The sequence below is a fragment of the Pocillopora verrucosa genome, chromosome 10 (genome assembly GCF_036669915.1).
Source record: "Pocillopora verrucosa isolate sample1 chromosome 10, ASM3666991v2, whole genome shotgun sequence".
Taxonomy (NCBI): Eukaryota; Metazoa; Cnidaria; class Anthozoa; order Scleractinia; family Pocilloporidae; genus Pocillopora; species Pocillopora verrucosa.
The window spans coordinates 6,865,163-6,889,574 of NC_089321.1; the positions used below are offsets into that span (position 1 = coordinate 6,865,163).

Below are 24,412 nucleotides of genomic sequence, written 5' to 3' on the forward strand. Positions count from 1 at the left end.
AAAACCTACAGTTATCTTTCTCTTTAAAAGCTTTTCCTTCCACTGTCCCCCATCCCCACCCCCCAAGTAGTTCTAATGTATCACCATGGGGTAGGTACACATATTAATATTTACTGGAGCCAGTTGACTTTAAAAAGCTGAAGGATTGACTATATAATTGTATATATTATTGCTCATATCTGATTATGTTAAAAAAATTTTTTCATATTGGAAACCTTCCATCTCAACTTTGTTAAGTGAGCCAAAAAAAATAACTTCATACCTGGCCCATAGAAGTTTTGCTCTTTGAGAAGAAAGACACATCATTCTTGACAGTAATGTCCAAAGTGTGTTCCTTCACTTTATCCTCAGGGACACTCCATTCAAACCTAAAAAAAATGTTTTCCACAGGATGGTACAAAATCTTTCTCAGAGTAGGACACAAACATTATTCTAAGTAGAAAATCAGTTGCACTGTGAGATTAAAGAGTAAAAAAAACAAAAAGAATATTAAGAAAGTTAGAATTACGTTTCTTCAAAGTCTGGCTCGAGGGTGTTTTTCTTGACATCAGTTCGTCTGCGGCCACTTCGAGACTTGTCAGGAAGCAGGTAAGCACGGACATATGGGTCAGAAAGACCATCTGAGTCACAAGCCAGCAATTTCCTTTAAGTGAGTAACAGAAAAAAATAATTAGTAACATGTAACAAAGTACCCAAATGTGTACAAAGAAGACTGAAGAAGTCCTTTTATTACTTTTGCTCTTTGTTTATTTATGAAATTTACACCTTTCACACCCTTACATCAGTATCCATATTCTCAATACTTCTCTCCATATTTCCTTAGGAACTGATAAGGAGAATTTGTAAATTAAACATTAAAGCTTCATATGCTAAAGATCACTTCCTTTATTCTCATGATCTTAATGAATGATTCAGCAGTATTACTGAAAGGAGAAATTGCATGCTGAACACTCTTGGGTTTAAACAATTAAGAGGAATGAATTTGGACTGACCTTGCTTGGTGAACAATGACCTCAAACTTGCTTCCTTGTTTGTTATAGCGTGTGGTGAGGCGAATGTCACCAGACACTGTCCTGTTTCAAGAATAACATCAATTACCCATGAATTAATTTGCTTAATATTTGGATCAAACCAGAGACACTGACAGATGATCAAAATAAAATCAGCATAACAGTTGAAGCACAACGTTATCCAAGGTTGCCTTCCACACGCTCTTATTAAATGGCCAAAAAAGAAAAAATTCTGAGCATATGGAAAGTTGCATACACTGCATGTTGCAGCTTGTCAGACCTTTATTATGACACAAATGACTTGGAGTGCCGCTAGTCCTGTGTCACTAAGATGGGATCCAAGAGTTCATCAACAGGTTACTCTCCAACATTTTGTCAGGTTTTGCAAACCCACAAGAGAAAACTTACCTACCTTCCCCCCTCCCCCCTTAAAAGTTTCTTGCTCTAGAACAAAGTTCCCAGTGGTCCAGCAGGGTTCAACCTGTAGCTCTTGATCCACTGGACACCACAGCAATCATTACACTTCCATATCTCTTACAGGTATGCTTTATTGCTGACAAACATCAGGTGCCTTGTATTTAACAACCCTTTAACTTCTAATAACTACCCACTTGTTTGTTCATTAGTTTTGACAGTAACCATTGCTAGGTATTACAACAGAAAGCTCTCTCTCACTGACAATGTCATCCCTAAGGGTTAGTGTTAGTGATATTGTTTACAGACGTCAAACATTAATCAACTGTTCACTTTACACCAGCTCACCTTTGAACCTTGGGGGCAGGCTTCCTTCGTCTCACAGTGCTTTCCTCGCTAGGAGCCAAACAAAAGCAGAAAAAAATGCAGCGTTTTAGGCGACTGTTACCTGATGCGAGGCTGCAAGGATTGCGGCATGCAGAAACAGTAAGGAGTTAAAGGAAAGATTAGTGAAAGCTGCCAGCAATGTGAAGAAAATTACTCTTGTTAGTAACCAGCATTTGCTTTAAATTTTATCACCTCTCAAGATTTACTTTATTTAACTTACATTGTAAATTTTAACTCTAAATCTGTTACTGATTACCAACACCAATTGCATGATTAACTCCTGTATGGTTTAAATTTTAATGTTAATGCTAATTTTTTAATTTTATACTAAAATTTTTACTCCATAAATATCACTGATGTTCAGAAAATGATATTTAACATTCAAAGACCATCAGTATCAAATAGTGATGTTGTTTAAAGTGTGCAATTAATTGTTTTTAATTTACAAGATATTTGTATATTATTTGAGGTTACTTTAAATTTAATTATGGGTTATTAGTTATCTTTTTGACAATTTATATCATGTTTTATATCAAAAATTATGTGAGAGATGAAGCTGAGTGTAATGAAGAGGGAAATCTGCTATGATTTAGTTAATTAGAAATCAATGTACATTTCGTAATGCCCTGTTTGTAAGTTTATCTGTTAATTAATCATTAGGAGTCAAATGATTTTTAAAATGACTCTTCATTAATGATTCTTAGAAATAATTAAATTATGGTTCTTTGATTTATTGATGGATTGAACTTTAAATAAATTAACAAATGGTTGACTGAAACTGCAGTTATCATTTTAGTACACAATAAACCTTCAACTGTCCTTTAAATTAACACAATTTTTTTTTTTTGATCTTACAAAAGGATCAGAGAGACATTCAAAAAGATAAAGAGACTATCAACAGATTACTGATTGCTCATAGTTTGTTGTCCAGAGCAAGAGAGAGAGGTAAATGCATGTACATGAAAGATATTCATAACAAGCACTGACTGGTAGCAGACACAGTGTAGTCTTGTGAATTGGAAGGTACAGGTCCATAAGGCATGGACTTACCTTTGCTTGCTTGCACCACCTGACAGTTCATCAGCGGCAATCACATCTGGTTGGTCAGCGTCGTCTTCTTCTTCGTCTGATGTGTCATCATCTCTTGTAAACAATGCCTAGTATATAAAGCACATAAGGGGCTTGCATTTCCTCAGACTAAAGCATCATGTAAGTAACTACTTTCACAGAAACTGAAATCTTGACAAAGCACCAAATTTGGCAATCATGGGTGAAAAGACATACTGATGATCATCTCTCTGGGACCACAGTTTGAATATGTTTACCTTCAGTGTAAACCTGCAAGTCAAAGTACTGTTGTGGCCTGAATCCTTCAAGGGGAAAGGTTGTTCAAATGTCATGTTCTCATTCTTCAGAAGCTGAGCCAAGGGGAACTCCAGTTTGCCAATGCTTTTCTCCTTGCTGCTGTCAAAAATCTGTTAAAGAAAAGAAAACCAGTGAAGATGTGTAATAAGTAAAACAAACCGTAAAATTTTACATGTACATAGATCAGAAACTGGAAAATTCCTATCTACTTACGAGATGTTCATCCAGCATTGGAGAACAGAAAATTATCTGACTATTATACCACATATGTTGACTAAGATTCAATGAGCTGAGCTGTTTTTCAATCAGATAGTGAGAAAACTCTCCTATTACATGTATTTTACAACATTTTTTGACTTGCTAAAAAAACAGTCTCCTTACAAGAGCCATGATCAATGAATGAATCTGTACCTCAATATCCAATTCCTGATAGTTAGGATCATGGATCATGAAGCGAAATGGTTCTTCCCACACTGGACTGATGGAGTCTTGAATGGTCTGCATTGTACAAGGTGGAAAAAAATTATTACTAACAATTTATTTCATTAGTGAAAACAAAATCGTTGATTAAATAATTACCCATATAGTCATAATATTTAATAGGTATAAGATGTTGTAGCTTGATCAAAAGCTTATTTAAATAATATACAGACTTTAAGGTTACCTTGCTCTGGAAAGTGACATTTCCAACAGTAAGTTTGCAGAATGCACTTGTGGTACCACGGGCAGCATTTGTCACCTACAGAAAAGTTGAAATTAACTTTAAAATTTCACAACAGTGACCTTTCACACTTCCTGTGGTCTTATTCTGAGAAGCAGAGATTTTGCACTTCCTTTTTGTCAAATAAAGGAGAGCTCACATCGCACACTTACTGGAAGATTCTTGGCTGAGTCCAGTTTAACAAAAAGAGCTGCTGTTGCTAACATCTCCTCACCAATAACAGCTTGGTCAGGCTGTATATGAAAAACAAATTAAACTAATAAACAAGCAAATAATACACAGTCAAGATCTTTGGCTCTTGGCCTGCCTAAACAAATGGTTGTTCCTGCACATATATGCACAGGACATAGGTGCAGTTCTTGCTAAACTGGTCTTGTCTTTTGAGCATGGCCAGTCACTAAAAAAAATAAGTTCTCCCACTGATTACTGTACTTCCAAAGTGTGACCAAGTTGTTAAACGTGCAAGATATTACTGAGAGAGAATGGTGAAAAGTTGTTTCTGGGCCTTGAAAACACACAGAAGGAACCAACTCACACACCGATTCTCAAAAGTACAGGTCCACAACTTCTGCTTTCCTTTTACTATTCCTCGATTGCTGCAGCAATGATTTTGTTTTTCTATTCAGCTAGTCCTCATAAATATAAAAACACCCTTTAGTTCGTGCTGAACTTACTGGTGAAAGATCATCTGGTTTGGCAGTCAGTGTGAACCATGTGCATCGCAAGTTGATCTGGCCACTCTTCACATTCTCTAATGGAAGCCACTGTATTCAAAAATTGCATAATTACAGGTTAGAATAAATTGAGCAAAATTAACCCTTTAACTCCAAGATCTGATTGTCAATCCTCTCCTCTAGCAACTACACACTTCCTTGTAAATTAATTACGAGAATTAGGTGTTCAATCAGGGTAATAAATTATAGTGTTCTCATTATCTGTTTGCTGTATAATATATGAATACTATAGGGAGAGGTTACATAGTAATCACTTTTGGGAGTTAAAGGGTTAATCTGAGTGTTTAAACCAAAAACTAATAATTCATCACAATGACCAATCAGGACAGGGAGAAATATTAAAATGAACCAATAGCCAATCAGGACAAGGAGAAATATTAAAATCAACCAATGTAAACTCAGTCAAAAGAAAAAAACAGGTAAAGTTACCAATTAAAGTGAAGGAAAGTGTCACTGATCAAATCACTATAAGTGAAATTTATCTCTTTGCATGTGTTTGGCTTAGAGGGTAGGACATGTTTTCAAGAACAATCACAGACCATAGGAAGGAAAGTAAACCCAGTACAATCCTGGACTGCTTCAATTTGACAATCAATTTAAAATTGCTCTAGATGCTGTATCAAATCGCATGGTGTTAAAAAAGGTTCCTAACATCAGTTATTGAATATGACATACAACTCTTTAGTTAGTGAAAGATTTGCAACTTACCAAATCAACATTGCCTTGTTGGACAATGGTACCGATATCAGCCTCAACACTAGGGAGATAAAACATCATTTGTCAACATCAAAACAGTTGCATAAAAACTGGAGATATGAGTTGCTTTCTACTAATTCATGTTTGGATGATTACTTACGTTCCAAGAGATTCATCATCAGATGCTTTGTCCTCGTCAAAGACACCAATCTTTATTTTCTGACCATGTGAGTTGTCCACAAAGGCCTTCACATAAACAATCCAAAACAAAACAATCAGAAATTAAATATCCCATGTTTGAAGTCTGAACTAGGAGCCACAAACCCATCAAAATCTTTACCTCAAACACTTCATTCCATATTGGATTCACTGTGCTGTCCTTTGTCTTTGTGCGGAATGTCTTGGCTCCCACTGGCAACAGAAAGAAATATCATCATAGGTTGAAACTATGAAAGAACTCACAAATTGACCTATGGTACACATGATCCAACAAAAACAGTCGGGCCTTTCCATGTCTTTGGCTCATACAGTAATCTCCATAGGCTTTGACACATACCTCTGAGAATAACATATGGATCTGAAGAACCCTTAGATATGATACCAATGTCTTTCTTGATCAAGTCTTTAGCTTCCAGGACTTCAATGCGAAGAAGACCCTGGAGTGACAAGAAAAAGCAAAATTGATTGTCAAAAACCTTTAAAAAACTTCACTTTTGTGTACTGCACTATTGAGTTATTCAAATTTAGATAATTCTATTCCAATTCCTCTGACTAATGGTCCAAAACTGTTACAAGGGAAATTGTTTTCAACATGGCTTGAGGCACAATCAAAGACAATTTGCAGAAAGAAAACTCTAATGATAAGTACAAGTCACTCACATCAGGCATGGGGTATTTCAGTTCATAAGGATCAACATCAGTCAAAGGTACTGTGATCCTGTTTGGAAGAACCACAAATCCTGCCACAACATCATCTATTACCCCACGGATAATGTCACTGAAAAAATGAAAAAGGAAAGTTAGAGAACCAAACATCACCTCTAATCCAGATTAGTTTTATAAATCATGTCTACTTTACCACAACTAATGATTCATTATATAAGTATATCTACTGTTGCCCATGCAAGTTTTCTGAAAGGTTAATCAAAATATGCATACCTCAGACCAGGAATATCAAGAATATTTGCCATGTTTGTTAAGTCAAAGTCGATGTCCTGTTAAGAATAAAGCAAAAAAAAAAAAATTTACAATAAGCTGAATCATACACCCATTTTGATTGGATCTTACTTTCAATCTATTGGAGGACAGAAGTACAGATTACATCACCATGAACAAGACTTTACTTCCTTATAATATAATTGGATTCTATGTTACAGTCTGTCCAGTCAGTAATAGATCACAGGTAACATCAAAATGTGGTGACACATCAGTGACACACCTGGCAGCAACTTGAGTGCCACTTTTTTTTTTCTTATCACAGTTCGACATCTGTGGTCTATGACTGAACTGTCCTACTGTAAAATGGAATGTATTTGTTAAATGTCCAACCTGATTCAGTTTGTAATAGAGCATTGACAACCTAAAAAACAACTTTTCTTGTCAAAAATTTGTATTTCAATTAATTTTTAACTTACAGGTCTGTTAAGAAAGAAGACTGACACCCCACCCACAAGAGGAGCAGCTGGGATGAGAGGGCGCAGAATCACACGCAGACTTCCACGAAGCTGAATGGGATGAAAAGAAACCATAAGTATGTAGCAGGATAATACATGAGAATTTCTAGTTTCAAGCAACTCATGCTGGTAAAATATTCTGTTGCAGTAAATACAGTATACCTGGAGATCTTCAATGCCAACACTGACACCCTTGACAGATAACTCAAAGTCTGAATCCCCAGCATAACTAAAAGCAATGACAAGAAATACAACAGAAATTAGAAATTTTATAAAAAATTTTTCTATCTTTTCTAACTTCTGAGATCTAAACTTAAATTTCCACACTGTGCTTTACATTTCATATCATTTTGGCACTAAGAATTTGGTGCAAAACCAGAGAATAAGTGCTAACTAAATAAACGTTTCTTTCTTCTAAACACTCTTCTGCCTGAAACAGTTTTGGAATTGTAATGAAAAATTCCATTTTGGTCACTCCTGAAAGTGAAGGGGTTTATATTGGACAGCTTTGAAGAGAATACAAATCAAACTTGTAATTGACACAGCACCAGTCAAGTCATGATAATTCTTTAATAATTATAAAATCAAAGATCTTAATAAACACAGTAGCACAGGAAGTAAACAATCAAGTTTGAACTGAAGTGTACTCACATTAAATCAATATCCATGATTATCTCATTACGGTCCACATTATTAGTGTACGTCTTGATTCCACCAATACGGGGAGGCTACAAACCAAAACAGAGTGTGAGTGAGGAGATTGTATTGCTGCATTGTTCAAAGACAAGTCACATGTAAATTATAGCAAATTTTTGATGTGTAAAACCCTCTGTCTGACTCACCACTTCACCAAGAGAGATTTCTTTGAAATAAATGGAGCTCAAAAATCCAGGCACATTCTTCTGAATTTCTGGTTCCACTTGTTCCTTCAGGATCTTTACCACCATGTCATTGATATACGGCCACAGTTGAACCAGCATCTGTTGTTGAATAATCACATAATGAGATAAAACAGTGTCAGTTTTGAGATCAAATGTCAATATCTCCAACTTGCCGCATGAGTAGCAAAAATTTTGCCCTAGTTCTATCTCAAGAGTGACTTTTTAAGAGGGAAAATTGTAAACCATGTGAGCATGTTAGCCATATTTGCCTAAAGATTGATAGCAAAACAACTTAATAATTGTAAAACTAAAATAGGAGCTGATGAGAACTCAAAGGAAAAATGAGCCATCTGCCTTAGTCCTTTAACTCCCAAGATCTGATTGTTAATTCTCCCCTCTACCTGCTACACATTTCCTTGTAAATTAGTTATGAGAACTTGGTGCTAGATCAAGATAGCAGCTTCTACCTGATAAATGTGAATATTCTCGTCACTTATTTGCTGAATAATGTATGGATATTATTGGGAGAAGTTTCATGTTAATCACTACTGGGAGTTACAAGGTTAAGTACATGATTAGGAAAATTTAAAAGAAAGAGTTGCATCTCATTGGTCGAAAGGGTGACTCAGCAGTACTGCCAAGATGTAATCCCTTACTTCTTGTTTTTAATACTGGTTGTATTGTTTTTTACCTTGTTGAGCCATTCTGCTCTTTCCACATCAGGAAAGAAAACCTGGAGGAAAGAAAAAATAGCTAAGATGACATATCTTGGAAGATAATCTAAATATAATGGTTTATATACTTTACAGAGTCAGCAATAGGGACTTGTAACCAGTCAGCAAAACACAGGCTGGTCTGCCATCTAGCCAGCTACTTTAATGTGCACCATTTCACCTAAACTATTGATGAATACTGGTCAAATTCTTGAAAAGTTATCCAAGAAATTTTTATAGCAGCCATTTCCAAGATTTGAGTCGAATTAAATGCAAAATTTACCCTCAACAAGTTTCAGTGTGAATCACTTCCTTGTTGAGAATTTTCCCACAACAATGTTTTGCAGGCTTGGTGGAATGCATGGGACATTTTAACTGAATTTTTCCCAGTCTTGCTTACAATGTTACAAAACAACTTGGCATCCAAAATAACCTGGCTATCTACTATTCCTCATTTGCCCTCTACTTTCAAAATTAATCGACAGCCCTGCCAGGGTGATTCATTTGTTTGGAAGCATTAGACCAAACAACTCCACATGTGGGTGCTGTGTCCAACCTTTTTCTTTCACTTGAACACAAAGAAATAAAGATTTCTGTAGGAGGAAGTTATAATTTTGAGGATCCTCTTTCCAGAGGACACCCTTGTGACTAGAAAAAGTGCCCCTGACTAGAAGTGGCCCTTAGATTAAGGTACATGTAACAGCATTTTGTTGAGCTAGGCCAGTGGTCATTTTGTTATGAAAAAAAATGCAAAATAACATTCAATGCTATTTCATACCACTTTGAAACTGTTTTTAAATTATGGATTCAAATTGAATGTCTCAAAGTGTGCACAAAGATATATAATCATGGTAACATCTAGATAACTATTAAAATATACATATTTATATTGAACAGTGCAAATTTGACACTATTTTATGCATAAAATGTTTTTTTTTAGAAGTTCATTTCACACCCTGCAGTCACTAATTATTTCTAATTCTTGTGATATTCCTTTCCCTTAAATGTATTTCCCAGCAACATGCAAGAGGTCTTATTAAAATCAACAAAGGCAACAACGTTATACTAAACAGTACAACTTGAATCAAAAGACAAAATTACTGAATCATTGGGGATTTAAATCCTGATGTCAAATAAAATTTTCACCAAAGTACTTTTCTTCTGGTTCAACTGCACAACATTTTAAGCTGTCTCAATTAATCCAACACCTGTCAAATTCAGACTGGAACATTATTACTTGGCACGATGTAAAACACATTGGAGTGCCTTTCAACAGCTGAACAGACATTTGGCACAAATGTTCGTCTCGCAAAGTAAGACTTCTTGAATCTTTTATGAGCTTTTGTTATTTGAAAATTTTCTCCAACTTGAGCGAATGACGCGCAGCAAAGTTTCATGTCTGGAGAAGCTTTAGGGGATATCCACGCAAATTCGGTGTATTGTTCGGATAATTTCTCAGGTCTTTGAAGTTTAGTAAAAAGAAAATAAGAGGTTCAAGGGTGATTGACCAAACAGCTCTGCGAGATGCATCAGCTAAATATACATTACTAATTTCGATGTGTTTACATCGCTAAGTGACTGCTCCCAGAATGAGGCCCATTGTATCCTCAAGCTGTCCAACAGTTTCATGTCTTAAAGCTCTCTAAACAAGTCCAGACTCAAGGACCCTTACGACATGACGACCCAATACGAGAATAAACCTATTTGTTCCTGCATATAAATTGTGAACGAACCTTCGAGAGAAATGCTCAAACCACGCCTAACCAAATGACATGATAAATAAGCTTTAAAGCAGATTTAGAAGCGGAATGAAGATGAAATATTGTCAAATACTTTGTTAGCTAGGACTTTAACAAAGCTCGTCCATACGAATTAGAAGAAATAACTACGACCTGTAGCTCACAAGTTCAGCACGAGGCAACGTGCACTAGTTAGGATGTTTATCGCATTACGTGACTCTTACAAATCGAAGCCTCGAGGAAGAAATATTTCTCGGGAAATTTAAGTCAGTTTCAAATCACAATTTTGTTGATGACTTAAGCGACGCGATCGATCTAGAAACAAAAGGCTATCTTTGGCTCAAATTGGTTGAAAGCACATTGAATATGCGCTCATTTGCCTAGAGACGTATCTTACCCAAGATGGCAGATCTTCCATTCGCGCCTCAACTACTTCTTGCTCGCGTTCTACAGCTTCCCTGAACGCCTGTCTCCTAGTCTTTCGTTCGTCCTGATTCATACGCCATAAAACATACACGAAAAAGCCGCAGATGATCCAGACGTAACTCAATCCAAACCACCCCATAAACCAGATCAGCAAAGCACCTCCGACTAACTTCAGATATTTTATCACAAAGTTCAAAATTGCAAGTTCTGTCTTCTTCGCTGATGGCTTCTGTTCATTTGGAGATGGAACAATCGCTTCAACGCCAGGTTTCCCCTGATTTTCGGCGGATTTGTCCGCTTTCTCTGCTGCCACAGACGTCGCCATTGGCACAAGCCTACGATTACCTGACACTATACTGGGTTTGTGCAGAGCTCGGTTGAATTCAATACATCGGCAAACCTCTCATATGCTAATCACTTTGAGACGTGTCACAAAAACAATAGTGTAAGCGAGCTGTCGGAGCGTGACAAGGAAGAGCGATAATACACTTACAGGCTTTTTCCAGTCTCCACCTGCTTTTAGCAACGTGTCCCTCCGCAATTTTATGCCGTAATACGAATTTTATAAACAACGCAATGACAACATATCGGTATTGAAAGGAAACGCCCCTTCGATCTTATTTTTCACTTTATGGGCACGTTGTCTATCAATAATACCCCCACAAGCTGTTTTCATTTTTTGCTTCGTTGAGATCAACAACTTTGAGCAGAAACCACGAGATTCTCGGCTTATAGGTGCATCTTTTATTTAAACTGCTGCTGGAAAAATCCCAACGAGTGTAACACCTGCCGTAACTTGGTGTGTTTAAAATTCAGTGAAAGGTAAATAGAAATATGGAGCTTATAACAAAGAGTTAAACCTTAAAGCATCTCAAGTCATTTGGTAGTCTATACTTATTGAGGGTATTTTTAGTCTGCTGGCTATTTCTTCATCAATTTACTATAAAGTCAAGCATTCAACAAACCCCTCATGTAAAATATGCAATCGGCGTATTTAAATCGATTATTCCGCCACCACAAATTAATTTGGCTGAAACGCAGTGGCTATTTAGAAGCAATGTAAATCATTCCAAAAAAGAGTGTCATTTACGGTCCAAGATAAATATAATAGTATAAATTTTATGTTTGAAAAAAAAAAGAGAGACAAATTGAAACCTTCGAAATTGTAGAGTTGATCGTTGTTACAATGCGTCACTTGCAAGACAATTGAGGAAAAAAAAACACTCGGCAAAAAGCAAGAAAAGAAGAAGGAAAAAAAGGAAAAAAACAGAGAAAAAAGAGCTAATGAAAATAAGGATAAAATGGAAAGTAATAATATGACTGATGTCTGGCGAAGAATTCGTGAATAAATGGAAAAATAGCTGGACAATGCAAATTTCAAACGGTGAACAACGAACTATGTTAATTCCTTATATTTTTAACTTATTTGTCTTATTCTTTGTAAATAGAGGCAGATGTTCTCAAAGGGAAGGAGGGTTACTTCTTCTGTAAAAAGATAAGGTGTGCTAGATACCGGGGGGTACTTTCTCATTTACTGGCCATAAGCAAGCAGTTTGTATTTTATGTGGAGTAAGGCTTCGCTCGCGCTGAGGAGCCAACACCCACAGATGCAACTCTTATGGTGTGCTTTTTCTTAGGTCTGAAATAGGGTCAGGTAAAAGACTTCTTCGGTAACGTCTCGAAAACCATATCCCAAACCAGCACCTGAAGTTTCCATCGGGTGGGAAATAAATATTTCATCAATCTGGATTAACTTTTTGAGTAAAAAGTGATGCACATGATTACTTTTTTAAAAACCTTGGATTTCACGATTTAACAGACGAGCCGCCTTCAGAAAGACTCTAGGCCTTTTTGACAAGAACACAAGTCAAAATCAAAGATGAAACTGAAGAAGAATTACCTTACCGTGTTACTGGGTTTAAGTGAAGACACATCTGCGATAATTGATGATAAAATAACAAAAGATACAAAAGTACTATGATGGCGCCCAGAACCGTTCATGTTGAATGCTCAATTCCCTCCTCTCAAAGTAACAGAAAAAGAAGGGTCACAATGTATAAATCGGCTTTCATTGTGCGGGGGAAACTTCTGTGTAAACAACGTAGGTTTAAATGGCTTAGTTCCATTGTAATCAGTTGCCAATTGACGAGTAAATAAAAAAATTTCAGTGTCAGGGAAAAAAAGAAACTAACAAATTTGCGTATGTTGGCTTCAAACTATCCCTGAATTAATAAACTGAAAGTTGGATAAGCTGTTACCATTGAAGAAACATAAGCCAAGAAAAAATTTAGTTCATACTATAAAACCATGTACTGGACTGAAAAATTAAACTTAATTCGTAGCTATATACGAAACTAAACTGGGTTTGTAAAGAAACACTTTTCATTCTTCGACACAAATTTACAGACAGAAATTGAACTAATGGGCAAATGAATTTACTCTATTTACAAAGAGAACCGAGGAAATAATAGCTTTCATTTTATAGAACCAGCCGTAAAATGCCTGGTTTCAAATAAAGCTGAATACACATTATGCAATGCTTGTAACATGACAACGGGTCACTTCATACATTTTCTGAAGACGACCACGAGAAAAATTAGTCAAGGACCATGCACCCATCAGGAGCCCATCAATAAACCGTTCTGTTAAAACGCCGTGACATAGGTCCAGTATGGGAGTTGAAGGCTCCAAGTGATGGGCTCCTGACCCACTATATTTTGCCAGAAGGTGACCTGATAATACAGTAATAATTATAATGACAGTAAAAGTAACCAAAAAAAAAAGTAACAACATCATGTCCCCGCCCCCGTCCCCGCTCCCGGCCGCTCCCCCCCCCCCTTCCCATTTTTAGCATCGTCTTGTAATCACTGAGTAATCTCTAAGTGGTGCGCAGGAAATCTGGTGAATTCTTTCCCAGATCCCTCGACTCTAACAGACAGGGAAGACGCGAGGCAAGTCCTCGAGCTCGTTCTGGCTCAGAGAAAGCATAATTTATGCCCAGAATCACAGTGGGTTTACTATGCCGTAACATGTTTGTACAACAAAGGGATAGTGACAAGAAGTTGTAATCCAGAACTCTTTAGGATAAAAATTAAGAAATTATTTGAGAATGATAATCCATAGAAATTGATTTATAGGAAAAAAAAAAACAGATTCGACATTATATATGTCTGATATTGTTTCAGAATAAGTGGGTGAGATTATAGTCGACCGTGCAAAAACAGTCAGAGTGAAAGCTGCCCTGACAAAGACTGTTCTGTTGTTCAAAATGTTTGCTTTGCTTCCATTCTGTGTTAGAACTGAATTGTTTATATTATGATCGAATTTTCAGCAATCTTTCGCTTCAAGTGTATTCAATTCGAAATAAGAATATTCTGTTGTACATTTGCATTTTGATTTTGCAGCTGTCAGAAAGAAAATACAAAACCTGGTCAGGGGAATAATAAATAGAGCAGCTTTTCACTTGGGCAAATAAAAAACAGGGATCAAAATATTGTACCCGTGAAAATTATATTTTCTCGGAAGCATCATGTCTAAATAAAACGAAAGTCGTGCGATCGAAGTTTAAACGCGCCTCTTAGTCGTAAGATTGATGAAGCTGTATAATACAATTTCAGGGACGTGGTGGTTTAAGCTCAAAAGAAAGACAAAATCATGAGAAAAACTACGACAAAAAATTAAAATTTTTCGATTAATTTACCCTGGCGTCGCTTGAGCGTTCGATCCTCCAGGAGGCCATTTGCTTCACGAATTATAAAGCAGGGAATTGAAATGATTCAGCCAAGATGTTTTGCAGACACCTAGTTACGAGTTCGAATCTTGCACAGACTTGATTCTGGATATGCAACAAGCGATCTGCCCAAGTCTTTTAATGTGATTGATGTATGCAAAACTTATCAAGTTTTAAGGTCAAAGATTGGTCTCCACTGCACTCACTCGCCCGGGCCAATGAAATAACTGATTGGCAGTTTGTTGTTTACCACCCTTGAAGCAGGTGAAACTTATCGGGTCACGTCGGAAATTTCGCAGCTTTTTATCATATAACGCAGAACTTAAGCGAATTTGGATTAGGTTGTAATTCGGGACAAAAATGTGAATTGTGGAACTGCAATAAAATTTGTGTCTGACGAGCAAAATTGTAACATTTTAGATATTTGGAGAGCAATAAGATCGCTCTCGAAAAGATTTGAATTGCCGTGTGTGCGTATGGAGACCATATTTAAATAAAGGAGGTAAGTTTCTAAGGAAACTGTGGTGCTGTGTCGGTGAGGAGTACTGCAAGAAAATTTTAGAGTCATCAACTGAGTTGATGATGAACTAAATTAGTGGCCACCGTTCAAAGTGTCGAAAGCTAAGAAACTCTTCACAATGGCCAACTTACATTAACATATCTGTACTGATAATACCAAAGTTTCTTGCAATGCCACAGTTTCCTTGGAAACTGTCTCGGTATTACGTGACCAAGAAGGGACGCTAAACTTCACACAGAAACTTGAATTAGTAACTGTTTATCCCGCGACTGGTAACACTGGCTTTAATTTTGTTTCCTGGTCTATGTCTAGACATATTGGAAGAATTTAAAACTGTGTTTTGGGCACTGGTCACGCGTCAACATTCAATCCTTTAAATTTTCTCCAAGGTTGATCTTCTGGTAACGAACTCTGCCGATAATCTGATGGTCTCAGCAGTATTGACATGCGATTTTCTCGGGAGCAAATTTTCAAATGCATATGTATTCATTTTGTAAATACTGAAACTTAAATAGATTTTGCGGTCACTATGCCCTCTAAAATTATTTGTTGTACAAAAAAGTTCGACTTAGCTTAACAAACAGGTCCAATGATTTCATTACCAAACCAATAAATAAAAACACTTAATGGTGCTTAAAACGCAATCGAATTGGTTGAGAATTTTTAAACTCGATAGGGGCTGTCGAAATGCATTAAACGTTGCCAAACAGCCGCAAGTCATGGGCCATTCTGTCACCAAAACAATTCAAACAATGCCAGCTCCACTTTCAAATTTCCTCTTCTAGTTCCTTCCTCGCCGAAGGGAGCGGTCATCATCTGTCACCAGGGTTGGAAGGTTTTGGTCGTGTCCAAATGAAATTTACATGATCTCCCCACAAGGCTCGGTGATATTCTTACGATAACCCACCCCAACCCCACCCCAAACTTTTATTCTATTTTCTAGAACTTCCCCTTCATAGAGGGTCCCAGTGGGGTTAACCGTTTGCCGTAAAACGACCGAAAAAATTAACCGTGAAGCGTTTAGGTTGACAAATTTTAATTGTTAGTCTTGATTTTTTTCCTTCTTACAATGTGTCATTTTGAGTTAACCTTAGCCGTAAAATGGTCGAAATTTTAATCGTTAGCCGTAAAAGCCATCATCCCATTGAGAATCTCTTTATTGTCAACTACAGAAAATTGAACTAGCTACTGTTGAGCTTGCAACTAATAAGACCGTAATTTTGTTTCCCAGTCTGTGGCTAGACATATTGGAGAATTTAAAGATGTGTTGGGCGTTGGTCACACGTCGACATTCATTGCTTTAAATGCTCTGCAAGGAAGATCTCCTGGAAACGAATACTGCGGATTGTCTAATGGTGTACACTTCACTTTATCACTGGTATCGACATGGGATCTTCACGAGAGCATATGCACACACCCTTCTGCATTATCATGCAAACACTGAAAGTTAAATGGCGGATTTTGCGGTCACTTTGCCCTGTAAACTTTTCACCTAAAGCGCTTGTTTTACTAAAAAAGTTCGACTCAGCTTATAAAACAGGTAAAAAAAGTTAATTCCCGAACCAATAGAGACACTTGTAGGTCTTTTAAATGCAATGGAATTGGTTGAAAATTTTCCAGCGCTAGAAACTGTCAAAATACTGCGATAAACGCCGCTAAACAGCCGCAGCCCATGAGCCACTATGTCACCAAATCAGTTCAAATACCAGCTCCACTTTAAAATTTCCTCTTCATTTTAGGTGCTTCCTCGCCTAAGGGACAGTTCATCACCTATCTAACCGGGGTCCAAGAATGTTGGTTGTGTCGCGATTAAATTTACCAGATCTCCATAAGGCTGTTATATTCTTTCGGTACCCCCATCACTGGCGATCGATTCTTAAATTTTAGCCTCTGTGGACGAAGACTGATCCCCCTACCCCAATCCTTCTCTCCAAGGAAAAAAAACACTTCGGCTGGTATTGGATCAACTAATAATCTCTGAGTTAAAATTTCTCTTTATTCTCATCACTTGTCTGCTTGATATTGTATTGATAGTATAAGGAGGAATTCCTTCTTTGCACCCATGGCGGTTAAAAGGTTAAATATAGAATTTATATTTCCACTGAGTGCCTCGAAATTCCAACTCTTACAGCACAAAGTGCATTTTATTTTCTGATGTGTGGAATTGGGTAAGACCTATGCAAAAATAGCCAGGAAACGCCATTAAAATAACATTCTCTACTTTCTCTTCTCCGTGTCCACGAAAACGCAACCTTGCACAAATGTTTTGGTTGCGTCTATTTCGCAATATAAAATAAAGCGACAGTCTAAAAGAGTTTTCTACCTAGAATTTAAAGCTCCTCTTTAGCTTTTGTCAAAGAAACTGTAGCCTTCTCCTCTACAAATTTCACTAAGTCGCTAAGTTCTCGCTCACCATCGCCGTACTTGATAGGGTTCCTCTTGTCGTTAGCTGGTGCAAAGAAGATGGTGGGGAAGCCCTCTGCGGCGTATTCTGGAGGTGCGTCGTTAGCGGTTGCATCCATTTTAGCGATGACTATGTTAGGTTGATCTTTAAAATGTTTACCTAATTTCTTGTAGACGGGTTCAAGAGCCTTGCAATGGCCGCACCAGGGAGCATACAGCTCGAGAAGAACATCTTTTTTAGGATCCATGACGATTTCTTCAAATGTATCCCCTACTACGACTGTCACAGGACCAGTGTTCTTCTTTGGTGCAGGTTGTGATTTCACAATTGGTTTAATGTTGCCTGTTACAGGAAATGAAAAGTACTCTCGATGAAATTCCTATGAAGACCGCACAAGTCTCTTAAGCTTGGTCAAAATACTACAGCTCTTCCCTGTCTCTGTCACATGGAGAAAATACGAGAATTGCAACACATACTCTCCCTGGAAGGTATGCTAGTCAAGCGAAAACTTGAAAAGTCCCTTAACAATTCTGTCCAAAAAATAAGGCATGTAAAGAAAGAAGATAGAGGTTCTCGCCGAGGGAATATCAGGATTACAGTAGGAAAAAATTCCTTATACGGATTAAAATATCAAAAAAAATTCTTATCACATTCTGAGATTCTCCAAGAATAAGTCAAACGATTTCCACCACATATAAAGAGGTACTTCCTTCTCTACCAGAAGGCTAATATAATCTATCAAGCGGTGCATTGACCCCACCCAACTTATTCCAACCCTTAGGCGGTCGTGTGTTATATGAGTATCAGTATCATGCACAACAGAAAATAGTACCGTTCTTGAAGTTTTCCACAAATTCGCGAAGGCTGTCTTCATCGAATTCCTCATCCGGCTCCATTCTGTATTTTCTATTCTTGTCATCAAAGCAGCCAACGTTAATCTCTTCTCCAGAGTCATCCAGACCAAAGTCTTTCAGCTCTTTCTCAAAGTCACTCTCGCTAGCAATAGCAAATTTGATATCGCGGTGGTCCTTGGCCACTTCTAGAACTTTTTGACGCCAGAACTGGGTCGCTGGAGAAGAAAGCTCTATGTCAGTTTTAATTGAAATAGAAATTCGACGTTCAAAAATTAATAGCATACTGCGTTTTCACATTTGGGGGTTCTCTAAATTGCGAGAATAATAGAACCTAAGTAAGACAACCAGACCAAACTTGGTTCTACCCGTCAGCGAGTGCATCAAGGAGCCATGTTCAAATCTATACAAGCTTACTATTTTGCGCGATAAGCTATTCCTTCGTTTTAGTTGATTATTGTCAGGGGAAATTTAAGAGAGACTTAACTATGCTTGCCTTCAGTATTCTTATTGGTTGCCCGAAAAATTACTGGCTATGCAAAGTAGTTGTCTTGATGTGTACTGACCAGTTACCACGCCAGTAACGTGAGTATTGTTAAGTAGCCTTTAAAATCGCTCATTTCCCGAAAGAGTCAGCATTGAGTGCATACAAACCAAGTAAATTACTAACCTTTCCGTTGTTCAAAACCGAAATCCACATCATAATAGACAACACAGAGAGGACGCTTTGTGTACTTCTTCTGCTGATCATATGAAGTCATTTGACCGACAAGAGGGATACGTTTGTCCTCATAAAACTTTTGGATATCCTCTTGCTTTGGATCATCGCCCTGTGTATTTTACAATAAAGTTAGAATAAGAACATGTTGGCAAAAAAAGGTACTACATGTGATACGAAGTGATTAATTTGGCAGACATCAGAAGTAAATACAGATTTAAAATTTTGGGCTTTTCCTTGCCTGTTTCAGGCGTTCGGTTAGGTAAACGAAGCGCGATTGTAATAACTGAGCGAAAAAACAAGGGAGGTCTGAGCCGGCCCAAACCTGCCTCCTTTTTCTCTGTTTTTTCTCTACCAATAACACGCCATCCGTTCATTTCGCTCCGTTTTATTAACTGAGCGCCTGGAACAGGCCAGGTTGCTCCACTAGCTACAGTAAAAAATAGGGACCCTAACATTGCTTTCAGAGCTATTTGAAATTTCCAAAAGTTATCTCGTAATCTGATCAGACTATCAGAATCACTCGCCTCTTACCTTAAAAACAATATGTTTATCTTCAAACTTTGATCTAAACTTTTCAGGTTGGAACATCACAATGGAGCTCTTAGTGATTCCAAAGTATTTCTTGGCTGCAGTGTCAAAGGTGTGTGCAAAGGGGTAGTCATCTCTAATGTCGTTGTTGGCTTCAAGGTAGGTTGCATACAACTTTTCGTTGGCATCCTCGAAGAATCCAACAATTACTAATTCATCTCTCTCCTTCATAAAGTCCTTGAGTGCTTTGAGTGAAGTCATCTCCTTAGAACTTGGCCCAACTTGGCTACGCATGTAATCTACAATGCCTAAAGAAAACAAAGGAAAACATTTTCAGATTTGTTATAAATTAACAAATAGATTTAAAGTTGCCCTGCATGCGGGAGAAACAGTGGCCTTATCCACTGGATGTTTTCGTAACTTTGCCCTGTTTACTAGGGATAGAATTCTAACGAACTAGACTCAATCAAACTGTTTTATTCCACTCTCGTATTCACTTATGTACAACGGGTGTGTAAAAAGCTACTCTGCAAAATTAGTAAAAAATCACTCTCTTATAAGATATTCTCTACATTGTGATTGGTTGTTGCCAAGTACTGATTTGAAAGGTCATTCAAGGTACCGTTGATTATGTAAACCATTCAATGTTCCAAAATCACTTAAGGCAGTGATTCTAGCTCTTGACATAATGCTCACACTCATCATCTGACATGTGTCACGTACGAATCGAAGTCTCTGACAATGTCAGGTTAAGAGGTCTGGGTTCAAACCTGGCTGGTTCCATGTACTGTGTTCTTAGGACAAGATGGTTAATTCTCACAGTGCCTCCCTTCACCCAGGAGTATAAATGGGTACCAGTAAACTATAAGGGAAGACTGATGAAATGCTGAGGGGAGGGTAAGATTGCAATGGACTAGCATCCCATCCAGAGGGGGAGTAGCAATACTCCTAATTGCTACATGAAACATGGAAATGGGGATAAGCTCCAACTGGGTGGGCCAATAGGCTTGAATACAGACATTACCATTTTCCTGTGTCTGTTCACTAATAGATCACAGATGACATCAAAATGTGGTAGGAAAGAAAAACTGGCACAAAAGGTGTAAATAATCAACTTACCCCACTGATTTCTAGAACCCTTGTAGTCAGATGCCTTGCCCTGGCGGAACACTTTGAGTGTGGGATATCCAGTCACCTCATAGTCCTGTGCTAATTTTTTCTCTTCATCAGCATTCACTTTAGCCAACATGATAGGTGGGTCACTCTTCTCCAGCTCCTGGGCAGCTTTCTCATATTCTGGTGCAAGTCTTTTACAGTGTCCACACCTACATACAATAAATCCATTTCAACTTAGATACTAAATACTTGAAATTCTCTTTAAACGGTAATAGTTAGCTATACTCCAAGACAATGGAGATTGCGAAAAGTTTGATTTGATACCATTTTGTACTGAACAATCCCAATGAAGTGAACCCTTTCACTCCCAAGATCTCATAAGAAATTCTCCTTACTGCCAGCCATACCATCTTTGTGATGTTAGTTTGGAGAATTTGGTATTGGATCAACTAATGGTCCTTGATTGATATTCTCTTTATTCTCATCACTTACCTGCTTCATACTGAATTGATATTATAAGGAGAAATTCTGTTTTGGTCACACATGGGAGTTAAAGGGTTTAGGACAACCCTCCCACAAAATTGATCACAGTTGCTTTAAACATGGCTGTTAGGTTTTCTGAGGCCTGGCAAGCTTTTTCCTTTCAAAGTTTATAGGTACATTCTATAAATATTGCTAGTGCTAAATTAACACTCTTAAAATGTGATAGTTACATCCTAAGCTGCAACCTGCATGAAAATTTACTCCTACCTACAGCTTATACAAGAACTCTAGGGAACTTTTCTGTATAACACATCATCATGTAACTTGTTTCTGTAACAACATCCCAACCCTTCATAAGCATTGTGAGGTGTAATATAGATATATATGCTACACCCTTAATTAAATCACAGCCTCTAAAGTAAGCAAAGCATTCCTGTACAGTTATATAAAGTTCACCAACACACCAAAGGATTCAGAGCTCCCTCAAGGCTTACAAGTGCCTAGTTAGATGCAATGACAAGTGGGACAAATCTGGGACAACAAGCAAGATTGCCAGGATTGTTTTTCCAAGACATGTTTCCAATGAGTTTAACTCATTGATAATGTCTTGGAAAAATAATCCAGGAAATCTTGCCAATAATCTTACACAGGGAGTAAAATAGTTCTGATTTTCATACCAAGGAGCATAAAATTCCACAAGCATCAGGGATTCACCGTTCACAGTCTCTGTGAAGTTATCTTTAGTGAGAGTTACAACAGCTTCTGGGGGTGGTTTCCAGTTTGGATCTGAATTCTTTTTCATGTAACTGACAATACCTAAAGAAATCAAAGTGACACTACAGTGAACTCTTGGATATAAAGTGTACTGTGCAGAATACAGTTTGATTAGAATATTCAGTGATTCTACTAAAAGCCAGCAATTATGTGATCATTAGTAACTTCTTAAGGATTTGGGGGCTTGAATATTCATCAGTAGGCTATTCCGCAGTATATGTAAAAAACAAAATTGGCTGTCATCCCCAACTAAACATCTAAAACTAAATTGAATGTAAATAAAACATGTCAATTATGCACCACTAGAACACAAGGAAAATAGCAGAGTCATTTTTTTCTCTACCAGCCAAAAAATACAATAACAATACCTTAATCAATACCTCTGAGTAACACATTTTAAAAAGGAGAAGATCCAGCTGGGTATTAATAAAATCAAGTAGCTCATGGGGTTAAATTTTAGAGGAAACTGTATCTCAAGTTCGAAGTTAAATAACTTGTATGTCTCTTCAATTTTATCTAAATTTCATCAACACATTAAGTTTTAACCTTCCTAAAAGGTGTTGACATCTGTAAAGGTGTCCTAATATGAGGCCATTTAAAATTTTCCCTTTAAAAGGTTTTGGCATTAGGATCAATATGAAAGCATTGTCACACTTTTGTAGAAACTAAACATACAAAAACACCTGTACTCTATACAAACATGTATTGTCAAACTGTTCCTCAAGATTATAGTTGATGACAGTACAATCTGTAGAAAGATAACCCATGACAAAAAAAAACTACTTAAAACTATCTGTTACAACAGTGGTACCTTCTTCATCTCGAGGGCCCTCATAGGCATGTGCCTCTCCCTTACGGAAGATTTTCAATGTTGGGTAGCCACTAACATCATACTTTGAGGCAAGTTCTGTCTCTACTGTGGCATCTACTTTAGCGAATGGCACAGGAGGATCAGCCTCCTTCATTCTCTTTGCAGCTTTTGCATATTCTGGTGCCAAAGACTTGCAGTGGCCACACCTTTGAATGGAGAGAGAGGAAAATCAGAAATCAAAGTTCATCAGGAACTTTTTCCATGAGGAACAACCAGCCCTTCTTGCCTTCAGAGAGTTGCATTTGGTCTCCTGAACAGGAAAAACATTTCAAATGGCTAATTTGTTAATAAAATTAACTGGAGAATGGTTTACTCATCATGTGCCCTGTTACCCTGATAATCTTTGTTTTCAACATTCAACATTCATTTACAAAAAAAAGTGGCCATCTATTACTAGACATGGAGTGGAAGGAATTCAGAGCCAACAAGAGTAGTCTTATGAAAAGCTAAAACATCAAGTAATTTGGTTCTAGGGCTTTTCTTTAAACTAGCTCAAACTCTCCAAGACTGAGACCATTGATGGAAAGCCATTGTATCAGCCCAATCTGTTGGTCATTCAATACTTTCTATGGGTTTTCCTAGGCACATTTCAGTTTTCCAGAGTTAAAAAAGTCCTCTGTCCTTAACTTTAAACAGATTCAAGGTTTTTTGGCAAGCTTCATAGAGCTTGATATTTTTTCCTCCAATGCATCCTATCCATAACTGTTATGAAATTTAAAACAATTTAAAACTATCTAGATAATTCTATACTTTGTCTAGTGATAAATCAGGTCGATTAAAATCCAACATTTTCTTCTTCGTTTGGCTTTTGAAGTACTGTTTAAATTATAAACAAAACCGAGAAATCACTGCTTGGCAGCAGCTCAAAATGAAATTCATATTATTTTGACTAACAATACACAACTGGTCTGTTTAATTACATTCCCTTATTCAGTTCACGGGTGGGTGCTTGAAGTGAATTGTAGGGAAAGCTAACGCAATTGTTATACGCTCAATAGGTTCTAAGAAGTTTCATTGTGGCATAAACAATTTCTGAGACGAATCTTTTCGGAAAGGTTTCTAAAAGAAATGGAGTGCAGTAACAAAATTTATATTCGGATCAGGCATTTGATACTTCAGGATTTACGAACCACAAAAGTGAACCACGATAAACAAATTAAATCACGCAGTATCAATATTAATTCAACAAACCATGGTGCATAGAACTCCAAAAGTACGATATCGTTTTTCTTGACCACAGAGTCGAATGTTTTGGTCGTTAAAACCAAAACATCGTCCTCCTCTTTCACTTCTTCGGCGCTGCCTCCTTCAGAAGTTGCCTCTGTTTCGTCGCCTTCTTCCGCGGATTCCGCTTCCTCGGGTGTTTCTACAGCCTCTGCTGCTGCTTCGCCATCCTTTTCACTCTCTTCAGCAAGCGTGAAGATTGCAGAAAAAGTGATTAAGAGGACTAAAGCGAGATAGAACTTTTTAACCTTCATTGTCAACGGAAGACCTCCAAGAAAATTGTCGTGTTGTGGAGATTCCCAGTTCTTTCAAAGACTACAAATAGCCAATCGTAGATCGACAGGTTTGAAGGCTTCTGACCAATGGGATCGCGCTACGCGTCTCCCCGGGACAATTCAGTTTACCCGCCAAAGACCGATAAACAGTTCTTA

General features: G+C 37.4%; 2 protein-coding genes across 4 annotated transcripts in view; both read right to left on the reverse strand.

Annotated features, from left to right (window-relative positions):
• The window catches only part of LOC131779336 (extended synaptotagmin-2), a 16,426-nt gene extending 1,811 nt beyond the window's left edge, over window positions 1–14,615 (reverse strand). The window contains exons 1-22 of one of the 3 annotated variants that reach the window (XM_066173006.1): window positions 14,460–14,615; window positions 8,573–8,614; window positions 7,843–7,980; window positions 7,652–7,728; window positions 7,163–7,229; window positions 6,962–7,051; window positions 6,486–6,541; window positions 6,207–6,324; window positions 5,884–5,983; window positions 5,668–5,738; window positions 5,488–5,573; window positions 5,340–5,388; window positions 4,572–4,661; window positions 4,050–4,130; window positions 3,841–3,915; window positions 3,588–3,674; window positions 3,137–3,286; window positions 2,862–2,968; window positions 1,773–1,820; window positions 993–1,073; window positions 509–643; window positions 263–368 (exon numbers count right to left, since the gene is read on the reverse strand). In XM_066173006.1, the coding sequence (XP_066029103.1) occupies window positions 263–368; window positions 509–643; window positions 993–1,073; window positions 1,773–1,820; window positions 2,862–2,968; window positions 3,137–3,286; window positions 3,588–3,674; window positions 3,841–3,915; window positions 4,050–4,130; window positions 4,572–4,661; window positions 5,340–5,388; window positions 5,488–5,573; window positions 5,668–5,738; window positions 5,884–5,983; window positions 6,207–6,324; window positions 6,486–6,541; window positions 6,962–7,051; window positions 7,163–7,229; window positions 7,652–7,728; window positions 7,843–7,980; window positions 8,573–8,614; window positions 14,460–14,498 (1,893 nt within the window). In that variant the 5' untranslated portion in view covers window positions 14,499–14,615. Of the gene's footprint in view, window positions 1–262; window positions 369–508; window positions 644–992; window positions 1,074–1,772; window positions 1,821–2,861; window positions 2,969–3,136; window positions 3,287–3,587; window positions 3,675–3,840; window positions 3,916–4,049; window positions 4,131–4,571; window positions 4,662–5,339; window positions 5,389–5,487; window positions 5,574–5,667; window positions 5,739–5,883; window positions 5,984–6,206; window positions 6,325–6,485; window positions 6,542–6,961; window positions 7,052–7,162; window positions 7,230–7,651; window positions 7,729–7,842; window positions 7,981–8,572; window positions 8,615–10,730; window positions 11,249–12,664; window positions 12,776–14,459 lie in introns of those variants that run through there. The other 2 variants (XM_066173005.1, XM_066173004.1) reach the window with 2 other exon arrangements.
• A 2,370-nt stretch (window positions 14,616–16,985) lies between these two features.
• LOC131790433 (protein disulfide-isomerase A4-like) lies at window positions 16,986–24,295 on the reverse strand. Its single transcript, XM_059107646.2, has 8 exons — window positions 23,949–24,295; window positions 22,698–22,903; window positions 21,790–21,928; window positions 20,633–20,838; window positions 19,517–19,821; window positions 18,935–19,094; window positions 18,246–18,482; window positions 16,986–17,755 (listed from the first exon to the last, which is right to left on the reverse strand). The coding sequence occupies exons 1-8, from the start codon at window positions 24,233–24,235 to the stop codon at window positions 17,340–17,342; spliced, it is 1,956 nt and encodes a 651-aa protein (XP_058963629.2). The 5' UTR covers window positions 24,236–24,295; the 3' UTR covers window positions 16,986–17,339.
• Between the last annotated feature and the right edge of the window lie 117 nt (window positions 24,296–24,412).

Excerpts from the sequence above, each read along its gene's own strand:
- LOC131790433 (XM_059107646.2), bottom strand. The coding sequence starts at position 24,235 with ATGAAGGTTAAAAAGTTCTATCTCGCTTTAGTCCTCTTAATCACTTTT. Across the intron at positions 19,822-20,632 it reads GGGTTCTAGAAATCAGTGGG|GCATTGTAGATTACATGCGT; the intron begins GTAAGTTGATTA and ends TGTTTTCTTTAG. Across the intron at positions 19,095-19,516 it reads ATAAACATATTGTTTTTAAG|GGCGATGATCCAAAGCAAGA; the intron begins GTAAGAGGCGAG and ends TAAAATACACAG.